The sequence below is a fragment of the Squalius cephalus genome (genome assembly GCF_949319135.1).
Source record: "Squalius cephalus genome assembly, chromosome: 16".
Classification (NCBI taxonomy): domain Eukaryota; kingdom Metazoa; phylum Chordata; class Actinopteri; order Cypriniformes; family Leuciscidae; genus Squalius; species Squalius cephalus.
Genome location: NC_137137.1, coordinates 6,232,970 through 6,247,097, shown reverse-complemented (window position 1 = coordinate 6,247,097; position 14,128 = coordinate 6,232,970). Strand labels below are relative to the sequence as shown.

The following is a 14,128-nucleotide window of genomic DNA, read 5'->3' as shown; positions in this document are numbered from 1 at the left end:
CATTTTTAAATGCCAATGTCCAAATAAGTGAACAGAATTCATGCTACTTTTGAATGGACATTGATGGAGAAAGATGGTTATGACATCTACCATCTACCATAAACCTTGAGTGGATCAAATACCTGTATCCCATCCAGCAATTTGCTCATGCACCAAAAGCTGTCGGCTTCGATGTTTCGTTGCGTATCCAGTGGTAAACTTGCCATTTCAAAATTTTCGACATCTTCCTCTATGAAAAAGAATACACACAAAACACACACACACTCACATTAATGTTGGGTCACTAGCAGATCAAACCAGCACACATGCTGCAGGTGTTCTCAGCAGTCTTTGTTTTCTTGCGGGCGAAAGCAGTTCTGGTGTGTCGTGCATCGTATGCACAGACACCACGAAGCCATTAGATCATTAGCCGGCAAACTGCATTCTTTATTCAACACATTCATCAACTCGCCCCTTTCCCTCCCACCCTCCGCAGGCTTCCCCTCGCAGCCATGACCTTTCCCGACTCTTTAAACAGTATGTGCTAAATGATGCTGATACACACATTATGCCCCAGAGAGCCAGACCTGGCTGGAAAAGACTTCTGTGTGCCACTCCACTCACCCACCCACCGACCAACCAACTAATGTAGTCCTCCATCTCTTGATCTCTCTCTCTCTCTTACTCTTTTCTTAATAAGGAAGGGAGGGGAAGGAAGAACAAGGAGCTATTTTGATGAAGCACTGAGTAAAGAGAAGGAGAGGGAGAGGGAGAGAGAGAGAGAGAGAGAGAGAGAGAGAGAGAGAGAGAGAGAGAGAGAGAGAGAGAGAGAGAGAGAGAGAGAGAGAGAGAGCGCTTTAGGCATGTTTGCATGCAGCTTGCGCATCGCCAAAGCAATTCAGTCAATCACGCGACTTATTGCAGTACATGAGAGCTGAAATATAGATAAGAAGAAGGTCAGATCCAAGGTCGAAGACACTGAATGAAGAATACATGCTCCAACGACCGTAGATACTCAACTGAAGCTGCAAATCAACACGTGCTGAAGACCATATGGACAACTGCTGCTGAGGTCTGTTGTTAGAGACAAAATCAAACTGACTGTGAACAGCATTAGGCTTAGCCCCTATTCGCATACTGCTACTAGTAGGGATGCATGATATATCGACCACAATATCGGTATCGGTCGATATGTGTTCATTTTTAATGTTATCGGCCCAAATTTGGTCCATATATTAAAGCCGATAAATAATGGATAATTTCGTTCAGCTGAGACACTTCAGATGCACAGTTCACCATCATGATTTTGAATTGATTGAAATATGATTGGAATCAATTCAAAAAAGGAAAATACAGTTAAGTGCAACATGTGCAAAGCAATTCTGTCATATCGGCTCCATAAAATTATAATGAGAATAATTGTGTGCTTGGGACAAGGCTTTTAAATGGTAAGAGTTTTGTTTTTGTAATCAGGCTCTCAAAATTATATAAAAATTTGGATTTGGATTTAGATTTATCGGCCAATATATCAGTCATCGGCTTTCAAATATAAAGAATTATTGGTTATCGGTTATTCTCAAATTGGTGCATCCCCATCTACTAGGCAATAAAAGTATGTACACTACTGTTCAAAAGTTTGGGGTTGGTAAGATTTTTTTAAAACAAATTATTCAGCAAGGATGCTATAAATTGAATCAAAATGGACAGTGAAGATATATATATTGTTACAAAAGATTTTGATTTCAAACAAATGCTGTTTGGTAACACCCTTCATTGAAATCCTGCAGCGCCCGCAAGGTCCCCCTGCTCAGTGGACATCTATAAATGATTCAGAGAAGGTTTGGGAGAAAGTGCTGTGGTCAGATGAGACCAAAATTTAGCTCTTTGACATCAACTCAATCCACCGTGTTTGGAGGGAGCGAAATGCTGACGATGACCCCAAGAACACCATCCCTACAGTCAAGCACGGAGGTGGAAACATTATGCTTTGGGGTTGTTTCTCTGCTAAGGGTACACGACGACTTCACCGTATTGAGGGGCGGATGGACAGGGCCATGTACCGTAAAAACCTTGGACAAGAACCTCCTTCCCTAAGCCAGAACACTGAAGATGGGTCGTGGATGGGTCTTCCAGCATGACAATGACCCAAAACATACCACCAAGGCAACAAAAGAGTGGCTCAAAAAGAAGCACATTAAGGTCTTTGAGTGGCCTAGCCAGTCTCCAGACCTTAATCCTATAGAAAATCTGTGGAGGGACTGGAAACTTTGAGTTGCTTAATGACAGCTAAGAAAACTTAAGGATTTAGAGAGGATCTGTAAAGAGGAGTGGACCAAAATCCCTCCTGAGTTATGTGCAAACCTGGTGACCAACTACAAAAAAAAAAAAAAACTATCTTACCTCTGTGCTTGCCAACAAAGGTTTCTCCACCAAGTGCTAAGTCATGTTTTACTTGGGGATCAAATACTTATTTCACTTACTGAAATGCAAATCAATTTATAACCTTCATACAATGTGTTTTCTTTGGATTTTTGATATTCTCTATCTATTCAAATAAACCTACCATAAAAATGATTAATTTCTTTGTAAGTGGGCAAACTTACAAAATCAGCAGGGGATCAAATAATTCTTTTCCCCACTGTATGTGTGAATCAGAGGGGTACGCAGGTAGAGGAATGGCAAAAACCTCTCTGCTCAAACTCTGAGAGGAAACTGTCAGGAAACCTCTGCATTGCAGCAGGAAGAACAGCTGATGGGGGCCGAGTGAGAGCCCGGATGGGATTCGAGTAAAAAAAGACGGATGGAGAACGACAGGAAAGAGCTGGCAGGGGGGGAAAAAGCTGGAAAAGCAAAGTAAATAGCCCTCTTTGACCACAAATGAAGCATGGAGTGCCCTGCCGGTCATAGGCCTGGCCATATGTCACTGGCCACATCACTGGAGAGATTCCTGATCCATTTAGCCCTCCACATTTCAACATCACTCCAAAGCTTTGGACACACACACACACACATAGTGCTGCTGCATAAAGCGGCTTTACAGAATGCAGGAGAAATCCTGTTTGTGGCACAAAGAGAGGCTTTGCCACCTTGTTCTCTGACCCTGTGGGGAAAAAGGGGGTTATTGTGCCGTGTATGTATGTGTGTGAGTATGAGAGACTGGAGAGATCATTCAATAATCATAAGTGAAGTCTGCAACTCGGGAAACAAATCATAGCTCATTCAGGTCATTCCTCCATTTCTCAGTTTGAGCATTAAATGATCCATACTCAGACTCTAGCTCAGACTCTAAAAGCGGATTGGATGAGCCATGTTCAAAGCGGTTTATGAAATATGCCGACAGACGCACACCTGGTGACCGCACATCAATTGAATTCTTTATGAAAGGAATAGTTCACCCAAAAACCATCATCATTTTCTCATTCAAAACTTGAATGAATTTCTTTTTTCAGTGGAAAACAACAGGACTGGAACAAAAAAAAAAAGATGCAAAATCAACATAAAAGTCTAATCAACAAAGTCTATATCACCCTGTAGCCCAAGACTGGTTGCCCACTGAAGCTAAGCAGGGCTGAGCCTGGTTAGTACCTGGATGGGAGACCTTCTGGGAAAACCAGGTTGCTGCTGGAAGAGGTGTTAGTGAGGCCACCCTGTGATCTGTGTGGGTCCTAACGCCCAAGTAAAGTGACGGGGACACTATACTGTCAAAGAGCACCGTCCTTCAGATGAGATGTTATACGCTCAAGTAAAGTGAGGGGGACACTAACTTTACATATACATATATATATATATATATATATACATATATATACTGATTGGCTTCATCACTTTGTCTCATCTCCACCAGTTAGCTGGTGTGTGGTGGGCGTTCTGGCGCACTATGGCTGCCGTCGCATCATCCAGGTGGATCATGATGCACATTGGTGGTGGTTGAGGAGATTCCCCCTTCTATGTAAAGTGCTTTGAGAGCCGAGAAAAGCACTAAATAAATGTAATTTATTATTATTATTATTATTATTAATAAAAGTGGTTAATATGACACCATATTTAAAGGAATACTCCACCGTGTTTTCATATTAAACTATGTTTTTCCCTTAAGTCAAGTCAAGTCAAGTCAACTTTATTTATATAGCGCTTTTCACAATACAGATTGTATCAAAGCAGCTTCACAGGATTAAATAAAATAGTACATCAGTGTTTGTTTCTAGTTTAAAACATCCATGTTTGATAATGCTGATCAATAGTATTGTTGATTGATTAATTAAATTAAGTATCCCCAACTGAGCAAGCCAAAGGCAACAAATACATACCTGTTGATACATACCTCTCTCGTCTCAGTGCGTGCACTTAATCGCTCAGGCGCGCGGTGACACTTTGAAAGCCCAGTTCATTCAATATGGGCCAAGCAGAGAAACAACCAAACACCTCCACGTTTTCCCTATTTAAATACAGTTACTCGCGTAGTGTAACTCGACCTAGGACGGTGACACAAAACAAAACGTTGCGCTTTTCTAAGCGTGTAAAATGGATAACTATATTGTATGGCGGAATACCATTGCAAATGCTTGTAAGCACTTCGTCTTGGCGGAGTAATATCTTCACTCGTGAAAAATCCTCTCACCGGCCCCCGCTCCCTCTAGTGAAGATATTACTGCGCCAAGACGAAGTGCTTACAAGCACTTGCAATGGTATTCCGCCATACAATATAGTTATCCATTTTACACGCTTAGAAAAGCGCAACGTTTTGTTTTGTGTCACCGTCCTAGGTCGAGTTACACTACGCGAGTAACTGTATTTAAATAGGGAAAACGTGGAGGTGTTTGGTTGTTTCTCTGCTTGGCCCATATTGAATGAACTGCGCTTTCAAAGTGTCACCGCGCGCCTGAGCGATTAAGTGCACGCACTGAGACGAGAGAGGTATGTATCAACTCGTCTTAGTTAAGGGAAAAACATAGTTTAATATGAAAACAGGGTGGAGTATTCCTTTAAAGCCTTTGAAGCCATATAAAATTGTTCATTGAATACTTAATTGAATCTTGACATCCACCCTAGTTCTACTCGGCATGTTAATGAGAGAAGTAGCAATGTCTGATTTGTAACCAATTGATGAATTTGCTGATTCAGTTTTAAAAAAAATGGGTCTGAATGATCCATTCACAAAATCACAAATCAAGACCAATCTCAATTCACTGATTTAATGATCCGGTCACAACCACTGGAGGAGAAGATTTTCTGCGAATAACTTAAATCTTAAGCCCCTTTCACACAGAGATTACGGAAAATACACGGATAAAGTGACCCGGGATTTGACCCGGGTTCGTTTGATTTTGGTTCATTCACACTGCCAGTGATTTTCCGGAATCAGAGAGCGCGTTCACACACAACCCGTAAAAATCCCGTAAAGACATGTGACATTGATGTGACTTGTAATGTCTCAGCAGCGTCTTAAGTTTGCTTATGAGCTGCGCTTTCTCTCTTGAGAAACCACGCTTGTGCATTTTTTTCTCTGATTCGATCATAAACTTGCGCATTGCGTACCGTTTCACAGCCTGTGAACGATCCCGGCTTCAGCGTCATCACTGCGACACGGCATTCTTACGGCTTTTGTTCACACAGCGCGCGTTCCGGGACTGAACACGGCAATGTTACTAGGTCCCCAACCCGGCATCGATGCCGGCATCAATCCCGGGTCGTGTTTGCGTTCACACAGGGTGTTCTGGCAATTTCACGGCAATTTGCCAGGATCATCGCGTGTGAAAGGGGCTATATTACTTGGAATTTAATGCATTAGTCATGGACTACTTTAATGGTGCTTTTTTCAAGCTTAAAAAGCTCCAGGTGCCAATTGCATGGAAAGAAACGACTGATTCATTATTCACTGATTCACTCAGTGATTGATTCATTCTTTTTCAACAGAAGAAAGCAAGTCATACAGGTTTGGAATGACAGACTTTTCATTTTTGGGTGAACAATACCTTTAAAGAGTCATGTTGCTTGACAACTATAAACAGCATACATTTTATAAACTTTAATACTGCGATTATTTTATCAATGTTTTGATGAACATTTTCAAGCCACAAAAGCCTTTACCCTCTTGTGGCTTGTTGCTCAGATTCAGCAACACAACCACCAAACCACAAATCCCACCCATCTAATCCGAAATATGCACAGTGATGGAGCAAATAACGGTTCATAAAACCAGGAAGACAATAAATAACAAGGTGAGAATATCACACACCCTCTTCAGTAATAAAAAAAATGAATGTGTGTGTGAGGGAGAGTGAGAGAGACGGAGTCAGGGCATTGATGGTTTACAGAGGAGATTTCCCCGCTGTCCTCTTTGTCTGTCAGGGTAAATGTGATGATTTACCCTTTGAGAATATTCCCTCCTCTTTGTGTCTCGTCCCTCCACTTTAAATTCTTCAGCGCATCAATACCAACACTTTAAACCGAAGGGCGCCGTGACTCTCCTTCCTGCCGGCTACTCTTTAAAACGCTACTTGCTGATATTGAGCTAAATGTGAAGCGCCAATATTCTCCTATGCCGTCTCTCTCTCTTGCCTTCTCAGAGGACGGTCTCAGCAGAAAGCTAAAAAGCTCGCAAAGGAGCCCTAGAAAGTCACTGAGGCGTGCCAGCCAAGAGAAACAGCGCAGCGAAAGTTGGCAAAACGCTGCGTTTGAGAGCAAGCGAAGCAGTTAGCGCCCGTGAACCCAGACGCGTTTGCCCCCCGGTCTCGACGGCGGGGGTGAAACCTGGGGCGGAGGGAGGGCGCTAACCCCGCTCTTTTATCTCCCGCTGCCAGCATGTTGGGATCATGAAGTTCGTTCAGATGCATCGATCGGCGGGTCGAGCCCCCCACCGTGTGCTCGGCACCCTCACAAGCCTCTGTAAACACTTAAATCCAGCCGATCAATGCGGCTCATTCAACCTGCGGCATTGAGTCGCTCGCTCATACACACGGTGAATCCCAAACGCACACACATATTCACATGGCCCGCAAACAAATTAGAGATTGAAAGGCCCTGCAGAATGACACGAAAGCAGTATGAAAAATCTGCTTTTCGCTAAATGAGCTTTGTGGAGAAACAGAGGGATGAGGAAAAGACAGAAAGAGTGCTGGGCGAGGTAGACAGCCAGAGAGAGAGAGAGAGAGAGAGAGAGAGAGACAGGGGAGAAAAAGAGAAATCGATTGGTGATCCAGGTAATCTGTGGGTATGTCCTGGTGTTTGCACTGGTGACATTGCAGCAGCGGCACACCAGAGAGATCAATGAGCCTCCTATTGTTCTTCTGTAATCCTTAACTATCCATAAGTAATTAACCTTCACATGAGAGGACAGGAAATAAATAAGGAAGGGAGGGGAAAGCTGCCGGGTGGAGGGAGAATAGCAATGAGGACAAGAGCTGGAGAGTCTATTTCCCTGCATGACTTTATCTGTCTTTCTCCATCTGTCCCCTTGTCCATGTGTCTGTCTATCTATCTATATCTAATATAATCTAATGCATATCTATCTATCACCTACTGCTCCAAGACAACAACTAGACCGATAGATAGTGATAGATAGAACAGTCAAACGATACATAGAGCGATAGATAGAATATCAGACAGATAGAATGATAGATTGAATGATCGTTCTATCTGTTTATCCATCTCTCCTGTCTTCCTCTCTCCCTATCTGTCTGTCCCTGTGTTTTTTTCTCTCTGTCTAATTCCTTGTCTATCAAACTGTCTCTCTCTCTCTGTCTTCTTCCCATTTCCCTTTCTTTCTGTCTGTCACTCTCTCCATCAGTCTCCCTCTTTCACCATTTCTCTCACTCACCCACTGTCTATCTTTCAGGGTTTCTTTCAAAGATAATTGATATTCTGTATTTTTGTGTTTGACATTTTCAACAGGATATTGTCAGTTTGTTTACATTTATAAAACCGTTTTCCACCATCATCTGTCAGATACTGTCCTGTCTGCATCTCTCTCTGACATATCACACACGTCAACGCGCCATTAGCGGAGCAAACTGAACTGATGTGCTCAACCAAAAGGACACATTCAGAAAGGTGAAGAATCAGTCAAGCGGACCAACTGATCCATGTGGAAGGTTATTAAATGCTTACCTACGAATTCAGAGAGGAAGACCACAAAAAAAGGTGTGACCAGGTCGTTAATGCCCTGCACGTATCCGCTAGCGGGGTGACGGATGGCCCAGATGAACAGAATCCGCTCAAACACCTGAAAAACAAGACAATTGCTTTCAATGCTTCTCACAAATTTCTCATAAGAACTGTGATTGTTGTGTAGACTTTTGCCAATTGATGCAGCTTAATTCACTCTTGACAGGCCAACAGGTAAACTCATTTGGATTACTTGCATTTCCAAACGCAGCTGCATTTCAAGTGCTCTGTTCCTTGTTTATGGGTTATACAAGTGTTGTACACTCCTCTAACAAGTTAAAAACACCACAGCACCCCCTGCTGGTAAGCATTCAATGACACAAAGCTCAGCTGGCTGCAAGCAACCCATCCAGTTAATATCATCAGCGGATTTACTGATAAAATGTTGTTGTTTGTTTTAAAGATGTCTTTTTGATCAATTATAACAAAACAGATTATGCATCAGGAAAAAAAAAAGGCCAAAAAGTGAGCTGAAAGAGCCGAACACTGGTAAACTGAACAGCTTCACAAAATAACTGAACTGCAAAAAAAAAAAAAAAACCAGTATATTTTAACTCACATTTTTCCACATATGTATAAATATTTAAGTAAATGATCAAAATCATGATCAAATATTGACAAATTTTAAGGACTAAACCAAAAACTATGAATATAAAAACCAAAAAAGTAAAAATATAAGCTTTTTTCTTGAGTGAATCTCTTGAAGCTTTTCAAGAATATGTCTTTGTCTAAATTTTGACGGTGTGAAATATGACCAATTATGTTCTGCAACAAGACATTATTTACATGAGAATGAGAAGAAAATGTGCTTGCTGCAATGCATTTAAACAAAGATGTATTGTCATTTATGCCAATTTAAGAAGAGCTTGTCAAATTACAGTAATTAGAATGTATTGAGAATCACCAGAGAAAAATGGGAATTAGGAAAGAAAAAGCTCAAAACACTCAGATGCATTATGGCAATGATAAATTGGGAGAAATGCGTCTTAACTGTCTTGCAAACAATTGCCACAATACAAAAAATTAAATTAAATAGTCCCAAAATTAGGCTTACTTTTATTTATTTTCTTTTGATTCCAAGGTAAAATATGACATAGTCATGATTGTGAGGCTCACTCTCTTATCTATGCAATTACAGTAAGTGTGTAGTGCCTGCTGTGTGACATCGGAGGGTCTGACGCAGGTGCGGTGTGCAACGAGACTCAGGTGTTGGTGCCAGAGAATATCACATACCTCCTGCACCAGCGGCTGCTGGAACAAAGGAATCAAAGGGTTCGTCCTCGGGATATCGATGTGAATCTATGGAAAGACACAGGTATTTTCAGGTAAACTCCAATGCACACCCACACAAACCAGTTACTGACTTGGAGTGTCAGAAGTACAGGTGACCTGGGAAAAAAATAAGAGATTAAATCAATATGCCCCATGAGCACTAAATTGAGTTATATGTGCTTTTTCCCTTCCAGTAAATGGAGGAAAACCATCAGGGTCCAAACTGCACACGCTATTGATCTGGTTTCGTAACAAGCTACACACAAAACCTGCAGGAATTCACTCTGAAAATGGACAGCGCTGCGTCCAGCCGCACATACAGGTGGCAACCCTTTTCTTTCATCTGGTTCCCTTTTATTTTCTTCCCTCTTTCCATTTCTACTTCCATCATATGCTTGAAGAAATGGCTTTGTAGTAATGCAGGTCACTCGAAGGCCACCGAAGTCCAGTTTGCTCGTATTCACCGCCATTCCTCGCCCTCTCAGACTGTGACCACACTAAAAGGTCATTTAGTGTTTCTGCCCAGACAGCCAGGGGCCAGTCCAACGGTTCTGTACGACCACATAAATCCTTTTAAAGGTCTGTGTCCGATTTGTATTGCAGTAGATGAAATGAGGGGCTGGGAGCCAGCAAGCCCTGAGGAACCGGACAAGAGAGGAGAGAAGGCAGCGCATAGCAATCGACTACCAGTCCTGCACCATTAACCTGAGTTTTACAGCCCATAAGAATATTGATCTCGACCCCCCCTCCCCCATTAATAACACACCGAACAAAATCTGGGTGTATTACTTCTATAGCTTCATGGATGCTAGTGTAACCTTGACTCACTAAAGAGATGACAGAGTTCCTTAACAGAGTGGCGTCTGGTGTAGCCTAGTGGTTGAAGGGATAGTTCACCCAAAAATCAAATATAATATGTATAAGTTTCAAAGAAAAGATGCAAAAGTCTCCTAAATATTATTTATACGACTTGTGCACTACATTATGAGTCTTCTGAAGTCATGTGAAAGCTTTGTGTGAGGAACAGATTAAAATGTACAATACTATTCACTTATAATCTTAATCTCTGCAAATGCATCTGAGAGTTGAAGAGAATGGAATCTGTTCAATTCATTAATGTAACATCCAGACCTCTAGGATGAAATGTATGCAAGTATTATACACAAAACCTCTGGGTTTACAGGTTTAAAGGTTGTTTGTTCAAACTCAGCAAGGATTGATGAGAGAATTAAGACCATTGTTAGCCTGACAAGCCAGACCCACATCAAGATGTTGGGTCTGGGAACACACCATTGGCAGGGTTCAATCCGAGGGGCGGGATAAACGGTTGTCTTTTAAATTCCCTCTGCACGCAATAGGATAGCGCTACAACCAACCAGAGCGTTTTCCCACCAGCGGAGCTAGTTGATAGATTAAACTTTTCCCGTATCCGGTCGACAAAACTCCGAACACATCTTCCTTTTTTAAGAATGACTTCAGTGCCGTTCTTTGTTCTTTTCTCATCAAAGAAAAGCTTAACTCCAAATCTTCCAGAGTCGCGGCCAAAGCCGATTCGCCAGCAGCAGCGGCAGCTCTTCTTTGTTTTCAAGTAGCAGGGAATTCACGCAGAACCGTCACAACTCTGCCGTCATTAAGCCCGTCCACCGACTCTATACACGATGTGATTGGCCTGACTAGAGTTTGGTTTTTCCAGCTCGCAAGCCAACGGAGAGAGAAATAATTAGCAGTGACGTGCCAATCTACACTTCCATTTAAAAGATTTTGGTCACACTTTAGTTTAGGGTCCAATTCTCACTACATTAACTAATTCTTAACGACGACTTTTGCCTCAAACTCCTAATTACTGCTTATTAATAGTTAGTAAGGTAATTGTTAAGTTTAGGTATTGGGTAGGATTGAGGGATGTTGAATATGGTCATGCAGAATAAGGCATTAATAATTGCTTACAAGTACTAATAAACTGCCAATATCCTAGTAATATGCATGCTAATAAGCAACTAGTTCATAGTGAAGATTATCAAGTTAAGATTTTTTCTTTAAAGAAATTAATACTTTTATTCAGCAAGTATACATTATACTTTTATAATGTTACAAAAAATTTCTATTTCAAATAAATGCTGTTCTTTTGAAATTTCTATTTAATCAAAGAATCCTGAAAAAGAAAAATCACAGTTTCCACAAAAATATTAGGCAGCACTCTGTTTTCAACATTGATAATAGGAAATGTTTCTTGAGCAGCAAATCATCATATTAGAATGATTTCTGAAGGATCATGTGACACTGAAGACTGGAGTAATGATGCTGAAAATTCAGCTTTGCCAACAAATTAATATATATTATAATAGAAAATGGTTATATTTCACAATATTACTGTTTTTACTGCATTTTGATCAAATGAATGCATCGTTGGTAAGCATAAGAAACTTTTCAAAACAAATATTTAATTGTTTTAATTGTTTTTTAGGGTTTTTCAAAATCAACTAGTCTGTCTTAAAGGGATAGTTCACCCAAAAATGAAAATTCTGTCATCAATTACTCTTTCAAACCTGTAAGACTTTCTTTCTTCTGTGGAACATAGAAGATTTTTTGAAGAATGTTGGTAACCAAACTGAATTGAACTGAACTGGATGTTTGTCCATGCAATGGAAGACAGAAGACAAAGTCATACAGGTTTGGAATGACAAAACCTGGTGTGTACATGATGACAGAATTTTCATTTCTGGGTGAACTTTACTTCCCTTTAAGGAAGCCCTGTAAAATTAAGCTTGTTTACTCCAACGTTCACAAGAAACAAACCAGATGTGTTTTTGAGGGATGTGTGGACACTAAGAGTAGCCCTTTAATAGCAAAATGAACCTGTATTTCACAAATAAACTTTGGAATTTAAAGACATACAGTAATGTCCGTAATCTTACAAATGTTGCATTTTACAAGATCCTTTTCCACTAAAATGGACATCCTGGGAAAGGGTGAAATCAGCTTACACCTGTGTATTATGATATCTGGATTTAAACAAATATTTTGGGTTGCTTTCAACAAAATGTCTGAGGACGGCATGTCTGACATGCTGTCTATTAGCACAGACAATGCATTTCCTGTTTAAATGCACCAGGGGATGAGTAAAAATACTGTCTGTAGTAATTGACACAATGATGTGGTACAGAGACATTACACATAATAATGTACACAATGAACTCCAAAATGTTTCAGCAAAACTTTCCCCAAAACACTCTTAAACATCTACATTACCTAATGTGAAGATCTCAAAAAACATTTAAATCTTTGAATATTTAAATGTTCTTCAGAATAATAACAGAATTACGTTAATTGTCTCTTAATTATGTAACACTGTTTTAAGTATTCTGTTACTCAAGCCTTGCTTTGTAAGCAACACTGTTTTCCAGTGGATTGATAAAGGTATTAATCATGGAAATTATGCACAAGTCAGAACGGTCAATTTCAACCAACTCTTCCCATGTTTTATGTATTGAGGGTATGCACTGACATCACTTTCCCGCCAGAACATGCTATTCAGCCGGACTGAGTGGCAAAAGAGCTGCTGCATGACTGGAGTCAATAGGGGAAACTGCGAAAACGTGAGTAAAACAAACGACTATCAGTTTAAATAGTTCAATACAATATATAGGGTATGATTTTACCCCAAAATTCAACATATTCACAAAATGATAACTGCAAATCCACATTTCTCACAGTATATCACAGTCTAGTTGATTCTGGGAAATGCAGCGATCCATTTGCTTCTCTTTTCTGTAGCTTTTGGCAGTCTGTAAAAATAAACCTCAGATTTCTTGTCAAATCTATTTGTGCAGTCAATCTCAAAGCTCTTTCCCGTTTTAGATGTGTTTTGTGTGTTTCTCGTGGCATTCTCGCTGAAATCCAATGCTGCCACTCAGTCTTTTTGCCACTCAGTGGGCGTAACCGCAGTCACTTCGGCCGGCGGTGATGTCACGTGCATACCCTCTATTGAGTTTTACCTGTCTGTATGTGTCTCTGTGGTTATCATCTGTTCTGGAGTGGTAATACTGCTCGATGAAGCCGAAATACTCCTCCCTCTTCCTCTGGAGAACCAGATCCCTGCGTTCCCTATTGGCAGGAAGATAGCCCTGAGAGAATCACAGGGAGAGAGGAAATGCTAATTTAATAGTATTGAGAAAACAACTGCTGTATACATACTTTCTCCATGTCTTCCAAGTGTATTTTGCCTTATACCACATTCTAACCTATAAATAATGCAAACTAAAGATATTAAAAACAGCAACATGTAACTTCAGTTCAATACTGCAGTCCCATGTCAAAAAAAAAGAAGTTAGATTGAAAAAAGCTTTTCATCTTTTTTAAATCTACATATTGGATCATTTCAATGAGATGAGCTTTATTGTGCTGAAGTCAAATGATTAATAAATGCTTTTCAGAAAATATCTCACTGACTTGATGCTAATGGCTTTTTTGTGCTGCTCATATAAATGACACTTTTTCAAACACCTTCTAACAAGAGAAGCAAATCAAGCAAGTTACATTTCATTTCTTTCAAGTTCTTTTCAGATGCTTTCTTACCAAAGTGCCTTACTAAACAAATTGCATGAACCACAAGATGCTAGGGTGGTTGCAAGGTCAACGTCATTGCACACCGATTACAAGTCAAAATATACAAAAGTTATAGTGATCATTTTTTTACGCTTTTGAAAGAAGGCTC

At 40.5% G+C, this 14,128-nt stretch overlaps 1 protein-coding gene across 2 annotated transcripts in view; it reads right to left on the bottom strand.

The window, feature by feature from the left end:
- The window catches only part of tbc1d22b (TBC1 domain family, member 22B), a 48,609-nt gene that overhangs the window by 20,239 nt on the left and 14,242 nt on the right, over window positions 1-14,128 (bottom strand). For both annotated transcript variants that reach the window (XM_079897453.1, XM_079897454.1), the window contains 4 exons: window positions 13,410-13,538; window positions 9,376-9,441; window positions 8,086-8,200; window positions 123-229 (listed from right to left, as the gene is read on the bottom strand). In XM_079897453.1, coding sequence (XP_079753579.1) covers window positions 123-229; window positions 8,086-8,200; window positions 9,376-9,441; window positions 13,410-13,538 — 417 coding nt within the window. The remainder of the gene's footprint in view (window positions 1-122; window positions 230-8,085; window positions 8,201-9,375; window positions 9,442-13,409; window positions 13,539-14,128) is intronic.